Here is a 14,434-nt window from a genome sequence, read left to right as displayed (position 1 = left end):
CTTCAGGCTAGGGTATCTTCTGCTTTTTACCAAAATTTAGGGAACTGAGAAGTGAACTAAGTGACTTTTTGTAAAAGTAACTTTTAAAAAAAAAACAAAACAAAACACCAGTTTAAAAAATAAAGTCGTTTGCTATTGATTTGATGCTTTTTACGGGTCACCTCTTGTCTTCTGTATAGATTATGTGATGTGAAACTACTTTTTTTCTTTGTACTGTTTTTTACACGTTAGAAAACATGCTACTGTATACAAATTATATTGCTATAGGTTAACAAAATTTTCCTTGTAATATTTATTGCAATGTGATCATCACGTATCCATTTCATAATTCATTATTAACTTTTTGGTGTATTTCTTTTATTTATCGGCTGCAGCTGACCAAGTAAACAGGTCATGGCACGCTTAACGAAGAGACGACAGGCAGATACAAAGGCTATCCAGCATCTTTGGGCAGCTATAGAAATAATCCGGAACCAGAAGCAAATTGCTAACATTGACCGTATTACAAAGTAAGTGATCCATTCCAAAACAAGTCTTGATTAGTGGGAAGGTTGATGCTATTAAAAGACCTATGAAACAGAGACAGTAAACATAGTGAGAGACTGTGAAACAATTACATGTACTTCTGTGTTACTAATTATCTAATTACTAAAAAAAACCTCAGAGAACTGAGCACCTAGAGATCATAAAGTGAGGTTTACTCCATCGAATTGAGATCTTACTCACTGTGTTTTGTATAAGCGTCCTCGGGGAATATGGAGTATTTATAGTACTTGAACTGAGCTGATCCTCTCAGAGTTGTACTCACTGGTTAGTTTTGTCAAAATACAAGAAGTAGATACAACAGTTAAGGAGAAAAGGATGATTAGATTGTAAACAATCTAATTCTTTAGGAAAATGTGATAGGCCAGTGGGGAACTCTTTTCCAGAAGACGAAGATAAACCTGAAGTGTTAGGTTGCTCAAACAAATAAGAAATTGTATTTGTTGAGATGGGCCTGGGATGCTATTAAAGAAGACATGAGATGATTACCACCTATGCCTGATGCTGTTGTTAATATTGACAGATTATTCAAAGTATATTAGGTGCTGTGTACACTGAGAAATATATACTCTTTTTTCTGTAGAGCTTGCAATATGTAAAAAGGTCTACAATATTAAAATACCATCTAGAGATAACTTGGAGTAGCCTCTGCAGTAAAAACTGAGAGAGGCTTTGTGTCTCTCTGCTTTTCCAAGCCAACATGTATGTCACATTTGTCAATCAATATGAATAATTTAAGAGAGCGAAAGTAACCAGTTGGCAACTCTTCAGTTGCCAGAACCAACGTGAAGTGATAATGAAGCCATAGACAACCGAAGGGGAGAGTTATGAACAGTGCAGGTAGCTAACGAATTGAAAATCATTATCATATGGTCCACTGACAGAGTTTGGAAGCCCTGGGTGGAAAAGACAGGCACAAGTGGCTTTGTAAGTGGAAGAAGTGTAACAGTTCAGATTCTCCAAACATAGTGAACAATAACCAGGAAAAACAAAAAAGATAATGTCCTAGATGGTTTAGTGCGTACCTATCTCCTACAACAAAGTGCACCGTTAAACTGAAAAACACCTTCCCAGACACAGAGAGTTCCAAGTGGGCTTGGGAGGGAGATTGTATTTTAGGGAATTTCATTTTGAGGTTGCACTTGAGTTTCAGAATGCTGTAAAGCATATATGTTTGCATCATGTCTTCAAGGAGACAAGAGGGTAAACTTTCCCTTTTAACATTTCAAATTAATTGCTTCAGGCCACAAATTAGCTGAGTTTGTTAGTTATGCTCTTTTTGTACGTAATACAGGGAAACAGGCACAACTACCTGGGGATTCATTCCTCTTCTATGAGACTTGCCTGTTTTAAGGTAGTGCAAATAACATTAAAGTTAGGTAAGACGGATCCTACCATTACAAATGAGGTTGAGAAAACAAGTAATTGGATACTAGAAAAAGAAGTACTGCTCTTGGCAACTGAAGGGTACTTTGATTTTTTTAAAAACCAGTCTAAATCCAGCTTGTGTGACTCATTTCTAATCAAAAGAAAAATAAGTGATTAACTAGAAATGCAAGCAGCCTTAGTAGTGTGAGAAAGATGTGCAAGGTGTTAACAGTGAAGAGTCATCTGAAAAGTGCTTGGACATTGTAAATGCTTCACATGCAGATCAGCCACAAGAGTGATGAACAGTGATCTGGCTTCTGTTATATGGTATTTTTAAGGAGATAACTTCTGACAAGGAAAAGATAAAAACTTTTGAATTGCTTTATGGTACCAGTCATTGATAAAGAAACACAGATGACTTAGTAAAGGAGTATGTGTATTACGAAATATTCGAAATAAAGTCCTGCAATTAACAGGGAGTCAGAATATCTCTTCTGATGAAAACTGAGCAGCTGATGTATTCTTCCAGGCTGAAAGACCATTTGGTCAAGTACAACTGCTGTTCCTTAAAAGATCAGTCAGTGTCTGGGCACATAGGCAAATGTATGAATAATTAAAAAGACCAAATCCAAACAGTGGTCAAAATTGAAAATTATGAGCGTATATGTATAAGCTAAAGGGAAGATTCTCGTATGTGGATTAGTAACATTTTTTAGAAGTGTTAATACATCTTGGGATTGACTGCAAGAGTGGTTTTATATATCACAAGTATTTGCAAGTAACAATGACAATGAAATTTATGGAAGCATATCTTATTTCTGAGTAAGGATACAGACAACAAGCAAGATAATATTATTTCATAAATACATGTTTAAGGTAAATGACAGTCATCCTACCATGTCATATAGTGGATGGTGAATGCGTACTCTCAGAGAACTTCACAAGTTGAAAAGATGATTCATGGTTTGATTTTTTATTTTATTTTATTTTCCACATAGGTTGAGGCTACATTTGTTGCTAGAGGCAAGTTGTCCTGTATATCTTGTGACCTGTTAGTCCAAACACCTTCATAGCAAATTCTCTATTGCTGCTTTCTTCATTAGATGGTTTGCTCATTTTAGGCAAATCTGTTTGTTGGCTTTTCCCCTAACCTGCCATTCAGCATGGTTGTCTCCCTCTTCCTGACATATTCCTGTTCATTTCATTTACTTCTTGCTATTCTTAGTCTCTGGTGCTGAGGAAAAGCCACGGTGCATATAAAGGAGCATTTACTTTCTATGACCAGGGAGGGAGTGTTGGTAATAGAAAAAGAAGATTGTTGTTGTTTATAGATTATGAACTCTTACAACTCAATGTGAAAAAGAGATAAATTTATATAACACATTAAAATATGTAAAATATAACCTGTGTACTTCATGTGTAATTGTTAAAAAATATCTGGGGTAAAGAAACACTTACATGAGGTACTGGCAATAGAAAGTATTCAAGAACAATCTATAAACTAGCCACGTGTTTTCTGTGGAGAACATAAGAGTAGGAGGATAGTGTAGGAGGAGCCAAGAGCACTAGAAGGTACTTCTAACATTATCGGGAAAAACCTGTAAGAAAAGAAGCTTTTTAATTAAAAGTAGACCAAATCAAGTATGCTTTACTTTTTAAATTGATGAGGGGGAAATGCAAGAATAGAAAAATGCGTGACTAGGAAGTGATTGAAAACTGTCTTGTGTCGTGGAAGGAATCACTTGGAAAATTTGAATATGCAAGTGAATATGCATAGGAATATGAAGAGCCATTAAGAAATTGGTTAGTGAGCTTACTGAGCTTTTGGCAATTATTTTATAAAAGTAATTACATACAGCAAAGAAACTCAAGAAAGGTGTCTGTTTTTGAAGGAATTAAAAATGTGTGTTAAAAGTGGCAGTTGGAATGTGTGTTAATCGGAATATTATGTAAGTACTTAAATAAAATCATTGGTAGGGAAAAAACCACACTGCACAAACTTGATGTCTCAAAAAAAAAATCAACAAATCCGTATATGAAAGGGATTCTGCAATTTTAGTGATTATATGTGGGGATACATTATAGTTGGAAAGGTACTTTCCCTTGGATGGCAATCAGCATTCCTCAGGAGCTTGAAAACTAAATGAAGGGCTGAAAACCAATACCAACAAGAATTAACAGTGTCGTGAATTTAAAGGAATTATTACTAGAAATGCAGACTACCTTTTGAAGAAAACTTTAATATATATATAAAAACTATATTTCCTATCTTTGTAAACAAGCTTCAGTGCATTCGGTGCATTTTTATTTAATGGTAAAGCTCATCTGAAGGCAGTGGTAACATTTCTGTAAAGCTATGGAAAATAAATATTCTCACCTGGCTTATATTGTCCTACTGTATCTCAGGTCAATGAATTATAATGATTTTAAATCTAACTACTAGAAATATCTAACATTTCTGAACTACCAAATTACTTAATAGCAAAATTATATTTCTAAGAGAGATTTATTAAGAAATATGAATTCTTACTCTGTACAGACTTGATGTTGGGCTTATTTGACCCTAATATGTCAATTATTTGGATGAGCATTATTGGTTATTAGTTATGCTGTAAATACAAGCAGAGAAATGGCTTCCCATGTCTTGTGAATTCTCTGTCAAGAGCGCAGCTTGACAAATTGTTCATCCCTAAAAGTGTGTTAAAAATAATAATTATACTTTGACTTTCTGGTTTTTCCTCATTCTCTTCTATCTGTTTTGGATTTGGTGTAACCTCAAAAAATGATTCTGTGGAATAAAATGCTTCAAAATACACAGGAAAAAAGGCATGCATATTTAAATAAGTAGGATAATTTATTGACACTCAATTGCATAGCAGATTGCTAAGTGTTTCTGTACAGACATGTTTTTAAAGTTCTCTTTCTTTGACTACTCATGTCTTCCAGTTTCTTTTATAATGTTTTCTTTATAATTCCCTTACAGATAATTGGACTCCTAAGATATAATTGATTATTAATTAAATATTTACCCTTTATGTCACAAGGTATTTGGTTTCTTCAGTAGCAGTTTATGAACATTTCATGGCATTTATGATTAGTTTGGAGTTCATTATCTATTAAGTTAATGTTATTAAAATATCCAACTGGCAAATATGGAGTCCTAGAACTATTGGTTGCTCTGAAGATTTTGTCATTGGAAACAGATAATTGTTCTGATTTGTAAACTATTCCACTAAGATTAATTTGAAGAACCAAAATATAATTCTTTTCTCCCATACTTCCATCTTCATTTTTTCTTTTCTCCCTTCCTTTAATGTGTTTCATGAATTACCTAGTTGTTTGGCTTCTCTCCCTGACTCTTATAAAGGCTGTGTCTATACTGTCTTCGTGTTCTGTGACAAGGAATGCTGTGGCACCATCTGGAGCAGATATGCTGTGACCACACTACATTGCTTTGGTTCGTGGTATGTTTCTTTGGCCCTGACATATTCTTTGTTTGTTTTATATGTGTGTGTGGTTCTTCAGTTCTAAGTGCCAAGAATAATAGAGCCCACAGCAATGCTGTTCTTGAAACTTGAAGCTAGAGGCATGATAGTTTGCCAGTAGGCATGAATGAAGGCATCTGAGGACACATAGCATGTTGGAACAGTATTGGAGTGCTCTTGGCAGAAGGAGCCAATCTTTTATACATCCATGTTCTCTGGCAGGAGCCAACTAACCTCTTGGTCATACTTTGCCTTTTTCCCAAGAGGAACAAGTTGGCTTTCTCAAGAAGGAGTTAGTTTTGGGAATGAAACCAAGTAACCATAGTCCATAGGTTAGAGGTATCCCAGCTTTTGGGAGGATTAAGCTGAAGGAAAGAGTAGGATAAGCTAGGGTAAAATTGCTATGCCATAACTGGAGAATTTCTGTTATTTTCAAATAAAGCGAAACTGAAACTATCAGTTTCATCGGTCAGAAAGCTGTTTTACAGCATTGATGGTACAAGAAAATGCCTTTTTTTCATAAGCAGGTACAAAGACTCTCATCTTTTTAAATTCGTTTTAAATGGGATGGTGCCGTACTAGGTCCCTAAAGGTCATAACTGCTTTTCTTGTATTTGTTCTGTGGACTCATTTTTGTTATATTCTAATTTACTGTAAGTACAGCTAAGTCAGAACGTCTAAGAGAAACGAGCAGAACCCCAGCCTATATAGAGTAGCCTCTGTCAGTCCCTTGTTAGCTTTGTGCAGGCTGACATTAATCAGCACTGATGGGATAGCATGCCAGACAAGAATTACTCAGTATGACAGATTACTGTAAAGTGATGAAAATTTCTGGTCCCACAGTGGAGGTGGAGATGCTAGCAGTTGTAGATTGAGTATGTGACCCTCTCAGTTTGACGTGTAGTCCTAGGAGGGGTATTTCTTCTCCAAATAGCACTCTAGTGATATTTCTCTAGTCAATCTCTGAGAAAAGATAAAGTTGAGGGTCTTTGCCATCCATAAATCTGTTTTCGTTGCCTCAGTTCTTTTGCTGTTCTCTTTCTATGCTGTCTACTTGAACAGCAAACAATTTCCAGAAGCACTGATTAAAGCAAAGATGAGAATGAGCAATTTGAACAGGTAGAGAACAATCACAAGAGAGTATAAATAAGAAAATGAGCAATTTGAACAGGTAGGGAATAATCACACAAGTCTATAAATAAGAATATGCAGTGCGGTGGCAAGAAAAAAATTGAGGCAAGATTCTTACAGTATTGCTTATTCGAAGCTCAGAATCTTGTTAGAAAAAATCTGCTATTTATAGTACTTCTGATGGTATTTTCAATCTTCCTAATATTTTGCATGTTGCAACTAAAGTCATGCCTAAACAAAAATAGCAAGCCATAAGCATGATTAGGAGAGCAGATGACTCTGGATTTATAACTAGATAATCTTGTTGTTTAAGGTTGCATGAGCAGAAGTATCGTAGCACCTGGTATTTCTTTGACTGCAATGAAAGCTTAGGAATGTTTTTCTGCTCTGTTGGTTTCTTATCCTTTGTCAAGCCATTCCCCTAAAACAGCTGTCCTTTTGTTATGGAGAGTAGGCTTATCTGAAAACAATTGTTTGAAGTAAAGCATCCTCCCCTTATGCAGAAGAATGCAGTGGTTGCTTGAGTTCACTTTTAGCTGGTGTTACTGGCTCCTTTCCTACATCTTTACATCATCCTCATGTGACCATATGAAGCATACCATGTTATTAAAACCAACTTTTCAGAATCTGGTATGTGTTAATCAAACCCTGGTCATTTGTATGGGGTGGAACGGGTCAATACTGAAGGAGGTGCTCTGGAAAGCTCGCATTTTACCAGTTGGGGAAGGATGAAGAAGAACAGTACAGTAAAGGGTTTTTTTTTCCATGCCATGCAGTCTCATAGCAGTTTGTAATTATGGCAAGGGTAGACAAAAGTGTTGAGTACAAGGTCCTGCAGTAAGAACCGTGATACCACTTCCTCAGCAGGCCACATAGCTGTTTCTAGAGGCAGCCTGTCTACTGAGTGTTCACTCCTGAGAAAACCAAATTCAGTTTGTGTTGAGTTGGCTTAAATATAGAGATATGCATTACAGAAAATGAACACAGAAACACGTCACCGTGTGATGACAGGGTAGAAAACTCTTTGTTTTAAATAACTCTTGATGTGTTTTTTGTTTAGTCAAGGGCAAGGCACTTCTTTCTGTCCAACTTCACTAAGTCAATCTTTTACATTTCTACTTTCCCACTCTCTTTCCCATAATAAACTTCAATTGCTTCTTTTAGTCTCAAACCAGTATGTTCTTTCCTGGTTTGATAACACTCTTTTTATGTTAAACCAAGAGAATGAACGAAGTCTAGAGTTTTAAAACTTGTAAATCCATAGTCATAGATCATCCTGGGGGGAAAAAAAAGTGGTTTTCCAACAATTTTATGATCGATTTGATTAAAAATCATTATATTAGTAAAACAAAAACCAATCTAAACCTGATCATTTGACTCCCTAATGACAGAATTTTTAGTAAAAGTAGTATTTTGGTCACATATGAAAACTGCATGTGTGCACAACTGTCAGTTACAAGCATAGGAATACATCGTTCAGAAATATAGGGGATGCAAAAATGTTTGACTTGTTTGGTACATTAATTTTTTATACTGTTGGCTTCACAGTGAGGCTAACTGATGCATTCAGGTTGAAAATTTTGGAGATTTTCAAAAGTTCAGATATATGCTATAAAGTAAAAAAAAGAACATTGAAAACTGCATATATGGAGGAAAATACAGGAAATCCTTCCAGCTTTTCCTTCATAACCAGTACTCAGGTTTGCTTTTGAATTTGTTCTGAGACTGACCAGTGCGGTAATATTCAGCAAGCTATTAAAGCTTATTAAAGATTAAAAATGTTCATTAAATTTCACATGTGTTGCCTGTAAATAGCTACATTTATCATAAGTCTTTTATCTGTTTGTTTATCTGGTGTGTAATCTTATTTTGTTTGTGAGTTTGTCATGATTTTGTGTTTTGAATATTATGTACCTTTAATATTGCGGGTCTTAATGATCCATTTTAAGAGCTGCTTTTAGACATTTTTGACTGAGGAGAGTGGAAACAGGGAAGGCAGGAAAACACTGCAAACTTTTCTTGGAAAAGGCTAGAAAGGACCTAGCTGCATTTGCTATGAGTAGTAGTAAAATTTCTGAACTGGTAGATTTGGATAAAGTGTCATTTTGAGTTTATAATGCATATTAATAATTCCTTTTTTTCCCATCAAGCTCTTTTGTTGATATAGATAGTTTCTTCAGTTTGTGTAATGATTATATTTAATCACATTAATTAAACCAGTTAGAGGAATACATAAAAAGAAGTCCAGATTCGTCAAGCAATGTTGTTTGTGATTTTATAGGAATAATTTTTCCTTCAACTTCGTACTGAGCCACTGTCACACCATATGTTAAAAAACATTGGTACTTGAATTAGTGGGTCTCCTTCTCAGTGCTGGCTGTGATAAGACTAGTGTAGAAAACTCTTCACCATGGCACTGACAGAGATTCCTGCAGCCTTGCCACATTTTTTTCCTATTTATGCTGAATACATGCAATGGACAGGATGCTGTAGCTGTCTGTGCAACCGTTCTGCCTGTAGGGGTTTAGCATAAAAGGCAATTTTGTTGAGGGCTAGAGCTGGGGGTGAGGCTAAACTTTCTGTGTTCTTGCTTTGATCAGAAATACTAATGCATACTTTTCTAGTCCTACAGTTTGTTCTGCAAAAAATAAATAGGTGGTCAGGTAGTGGTTTTGCTTGATTAGTTTTCCTTATTTAATAATTCTTCTGTTAAGAATGCTCTTATATGGTATTGCTAGTAAGGCAGGGTTTTTTTTTTTGTCTCAACGGTCAATGTTCTTCATTGATTCAGTAGCTGAAGTCATCTCTGGGCTGAGCATGAGTATGACTGCTAAATAAAATGATTCACACTAACAGCACAAGCACATGGTTATTAACGACAGCCATACTCCTTGTTTGATGTTTGCTAATGAGTGCAAACTCATTCAAACTCTGTCATGGTTTAACCCCAGCCGGCAACTAAGCTCCACACAGCTACTTGCTCTCTCCCACCTGGTCGGATGGGGGAGAGAATCAGAAGAGTAAGAGTGAGAAAACTCTTGGGTTGAGATAAAGTCAGTTTAATAGGTAAAGCCAAAGCTGTACACACAAGCAAAGCAAAACAAGGAATTAATTCACCACTTCCCATGGGCAGGCCATCTCCAGGAGAGCTGGGTTCCATCATGTAACGGTGACTTGGGAAGGCAAATGTCATCACTCCGAACATCCACCCCTCCTTTTTCTTCCCCCAGCTTTATATGCTGAGCATGATGTCTTATGGTCTGGGATATCCCGTTGGTCAGTTGGGGTCAGCTGTTCCAGCTGTCTCCCTTCCCAGCTCTTTGTGCACTTCCAGCCTACTCACTGGTGAGGTGGGATGAGGAGCGGAAAAACCCTTGACTCTGTATAAGCACTGCTCAGCAATAACTAAATCATTCCTGTGTTATCAACACTGTTCCAGCACGGACCCAAACCACAGCCCTATATGAGCTACCCTGAAGAAAATTAACTCTATCCCAGTCAAAACCAGCACACTGTCCTTACTGTGTGTTACTATAAAACCTGTAATATTCAATATTTAATTTTATTTTGTTAGATAATACATGCAAACTATGAACTCCGAATTCCAGTATAAATATTGAGAAGGAAAGTGATGGAAGTGTAGCTGACTTGAAAATCACTGTCCTCATTCTCATTTTAATGGATATTCTCTTGTACTTCCTACTTCTATTAATGTTTGTGTTGAAGTTGTGTAAGTTTACAGTGAAAAATACACAACAGGCTATCTTTATTTCTAATTACTAAAAGCAAACCAATTTACTGTTTATGTCACAACCAGTGTTGATTTTGGCTCAAATCGTAACATCTTTATGATATTTGAAAGTGAAACTTCTAGCTTAAGTTTGGTTTCCTTACTGTAAATAAATACAGCTTTCTGTTAGAAGTAAAAGATAAAAGTGAGTTTGACATGGCCATTTAACAGGTTGCTGTCTGGCCTGAAGTGCTCATCAAGGCTTTCTGTGTAATCAGTGGAGAGAATGATCTCCAGAGCACTGCTTACGCTGTCTGTTTTAGGCTGTGGTTTCATACTCCCATTCAAATAAACAATATCATCACCAAAAGCAACAGCCCTGACCTGATGACTTTTCCAGACGTTGTGCTGTTCCCTAGCTGGTAATTAGGTGAACAGTTGTGTGACAGTGTGATGATTTTGAAACTCAGCCAAACTAAAACTACTCTGACCAAAAGAAAAAAAAAAAAAGATGTGTGTGTATGTTACTTTTAACCAAGATAAGAATGGATATCAATTTAGATAGAAAACACTAAAAGAACTGAATCATAAAAGCACTTTTTCAATAATGTTTTGAATTGAGATGCTCAGTAAGAGCTAACCAAATATTTAATTTACAAGGTATTAGACGGGATGTTATATTCTGAGTCATGTATACTCGTTTGCCTCTTCAGTACATGCACAGAAAACTGCTGGATGGAAGAGTGGCTCTGCAAATACACAAGCAGTTGTATGTCTGCATGAAGTGTCAGAACAATGGGACCAAAGCCCTTTTTAGATAAGCTCCTCTTTAAGAAAATGGTAGTAGTTCTGAAATGGAGATTTTTGTAGATAAGGGTTGAATAGCTTAATTACTTGCTTTTCATGGTCATATTGGTGGGTTACACAATCTGAAGTGTGTAGTGAAGTTGTATGAATGAGAACTTAAATTACTGAAACAATTTTAACCTGAGTTAAAATTACCGTATTGTCGACAGGAATGACCCAGTTGATGAACACTGTAGGAAACTCTGTGGCATACACAAACAAGTTTACTCCCCAGCTTGGTTTTAGCAGCAGCAGAAGAAACATCAGGCAGTTCTGAGTTTCATTGAACTGCTGGATCTCACCGGTTCGCTATCAAGTTTCTGCATTCTTTTTGCTTTATAAAAGCACTGCACAAAATTAGATTCTGTATTCATGCACATGCTGTATTTCTAGACTATGAAGGAGAGATGAAACAGCTTTTCAAAACATTTCCTGCTCAGAGAATGTATGTGTCTTCAAAATGAACATTGCAGATACTGATGTCAGAGGGAGAGGAAAATTTATCATTTCTCTGTAAATCCATTTCTCTGCACCCACCACTTGGAATTTTGGACTGCACAGAATGTAGAACATACAATCAGTGTTTTATTGCACGGGCAACAGTCTGTCAATGCCTGTGTGGTCTATGCAGCATGCTGTTGGCATGTGAAGTGCACTGGAAATCAAATGCAGCCTTCTCATATACGTGGCTTTCTCTTTGTGAAGTATAAGTACAGACGAAGGATGTTATGCTTTGGTTGTCTTTACCTTAATGGATTTTATCCATAGTGAGAATTTGAGAAACTGTAAACATATCAGAAAGTACCTTAGGAAACAAAACCAAAAGTGTGCTGCTGCATCCCCACTGTAAACAGTTCTGCTTTCTCTGCGTGTCTGTATTGTCTTCAGCTTTCAGACCAGCTCTCTGTTTCTGGCAGCAGGGAATATCTATTTCAAATACATTGTTTTGAAATACAAATACCCATAACGTTTAGCCTGTGTTTTGTGAAACTTGGTTTGTGCCACAAAGCTACATCTGTTGGGAGCAGGCAGCCTATGCTTCAGAGTTGAGACCTTCAGATGGAAGCATGTGTGCAAATCTTCATGTGGCTCTCTACAAGAATAGCTAATGGATTCCTGAAGTTTGAGCCTGGATATATTAAGTTCTTATGCCATGTAGCTGTATTTGATAAAAGGAAAAAAAAAATCACAGCTATCACCTCCATTTTTACTTTCAGTATGATCAAGTGACCTATTCCTTGCAAATTACTCTTAAAAGAAGTGCATGGGCCATCTATAAAAACTGTCATTCCCTGAATCTAAAGCAAAAGGCATCATTTCTCACCAGAGGTAGAAACACAATACAGAACTCAGAATAGATTTTTGGCTGCTTTCCTTCCATTTTGTACATTATTCCTTAAGGTCTGTCCCTGAATCTATGACATTTTTATATACATTTATATATAACATTTAAAATTAATGGCAGTCATTCAGCTGAGTTTCATGGAATCTGCTATATTTTATCAGATCTCAATTCTGAGAACTGCCATGCCTACAAGGAAAGTCTTACAACCTGTGTTTCTCCCTGGATGAGTTACTTAGCAGACTGCTACTTCCCTTCCCATCGTGGAGGGCGGAGGCATCCAGCATAGGCAGAGGTAATTGATCAAACCAAGATTACAGTGTTTGCCACTAAAATTAGCATCCCCCTACACTTGTCACACCTCTGTGTTTTATATAAGGCAGCTGTTTCCTTCACTAAAGTATTTTGATTTAGTCTTTTACAGAGATTTTTTTCAGTATTTTCTTTTGATGAGTTCAGGTGGCTGGAAGTGCAATTTCATATGAGTCCAGAAAAAATGAGATTTTTTTTAAATACATGTGTCAACTGTTCACCTTAAGTAACCTTAGTTCCTTCCTTCCTTGGCCAGCTTTGTTTTTCAGGCCACAACAGAGCTGCACCCATGTAAACCATTTACTGCATCTCAGTAGACCACAGGTGCCTTCGAGAGGACTCTGTGTGAGTAGAGTTAGCTATATACGTGCATAATTATGTGGCAGTATATATTAAACTTTGGGGCAGGGTTTAGCTTTGCGTAGTGTTTTACACAGCACTGAGCAGTTGTGAGCTGTGTGACAGCTGTAGGGGAAAGTTCACCATCTGATCCCCTGCCAGTGCCAGCTACTTTTGTATCTGTTTTGCTCCTATGGTGATCACAGCTTTAGAGTCTGCTTCCTCCACACCCCTTAGATCAAAACAAACCTTTTTCTTGAGTTTTAAGGTATGTTATGAAGCACATGTGTTTGATGTAGGTTTTGAGTAGAAAGACGTGCTGAATAATAGCTGGTTTGGGAAAATTTTTTGAAGTTTTAGTGTCTTGTGTGCTGACAGACTTTGATGTGTCTGTGATGTCCCCTGTATATAGGGCATACAAGAGATGTGATTTCAGGTACTCCTATGGTCCAGTTTTGTTTAGCAAAGGGAGATGACAAGATCCAGTTGTCACTTAATAGTGGCATGAGTTATAGGAGCTTCTGCATTTTGTTGCTGTGAAGGAGGAAGGGTGCATGCCACGTTTCCCTGCCTATCAGTCCTTCCCCTCCATTGTAAGCTGGCTCAGGTAGGGTGTGCAGCAGAGGCTGTGTGGCTCCTGGATGGCCTAAGGCCTCTGAAAACTGCTCAAGTCCTCACCCGCAGCTGTGCTGACCCCTTGGGCTATCCCTGTGGTGTCTGAGAGGTGGTCAAGGCTTTAGAATGGGTGAAAAGAATAAGGTGTATCAAAGAACATAATATTTATTGCTGCTAAATTTGAAAATACCTTACTACTATTCATCTGCAGCCCCAAATAGGTTTAAAATCACTGCTCACATTTTTCTGATGGGTAGTTTGTGTACTAAATACAGATGGGCATGCACACACATGTACAACTACAAATCTATTAATTATTAACCTCTGTTGTTTTCCTCTAAATATTTGCTGTTGCTGTCGGACAGGTGTGCACATGTATTAGCCATGTGCACATGTGCATTTACCTGGTTCAGTTGGTAGTATCTTGTTTCTGAAGGTCAGCTCATGTACATACACAGTTGATGGTGAGACAATGCTGAGTGAGATTTGTTAAGGCTGGTAATGAACAACCTGCATGCTAAATATTCTTATGCTTTGCTTTCCAAGCAGCATTTCAGTAATTGAAAACATGTTTTAGTAGGATCTTAGAAGCTGATTGAAAAAGCTGTAGTTTTGTTAGGTTTGCTAGATTCTTCTATGCTAATGTCAGAGAGGTTTACCCTGCCAGTTTAGAAACGGAGAACATACTGACCCATAAATACCGTAAAATGGACCAGCGGTTCA

At 37.0% G+C, this 14,434-nt stretch overlaps 1 protein-coding gene across 3 annotated transcripts in view; it reads left to right on the top strand.

Moving 5' to 3' along the window:
- Positions 1-365: 365 nt before the first annotated feature.
- ZMYND11 (zinc finger, MYND-type containing 11) overlaps positions 366-14,434 on the top strand; it is a 60,888-nt gene continuing 46,819 nt past the window's right edge. For 2 of the 3 annotated variants that reach the window (XM_010142771.1, XM_010142769.1), the window contains exon 1: positions 394-509. In XM_010142771.1, coding sequence (XP_010141073.1) covers positions 394-509 — 116 coding nt within the window. Of the gene's footprint in view, positions 510-14,434 lie in introns of all 3 variants that reach the window. The other variant, XM_010142770.1, reaches the window with a different exon arrangement.

This window comes from Buceros rhinoceros, unplaced genomic scaffold (genome assembly GCF_000710305.1).
Source record: "Buceros rhinoceros silvestris isolate BGI_N320 unplaced genomic scaffold, ASM71030v1 scaffold6709, whole genome shotgun sequence".
NCBI classification, from domain to species: domain Eukaryota; kingdom Metazoa; phylum Chordata; class Aves; order Bucerotiformes; family Bucerotidae; genus Buceros; species Buceros rhinoceros.
The sequence above is the reverse complement of the archived record's forward strand: the minus strand, read 5'-3'. Positions and strand labels throughout refer to the sequence as shown.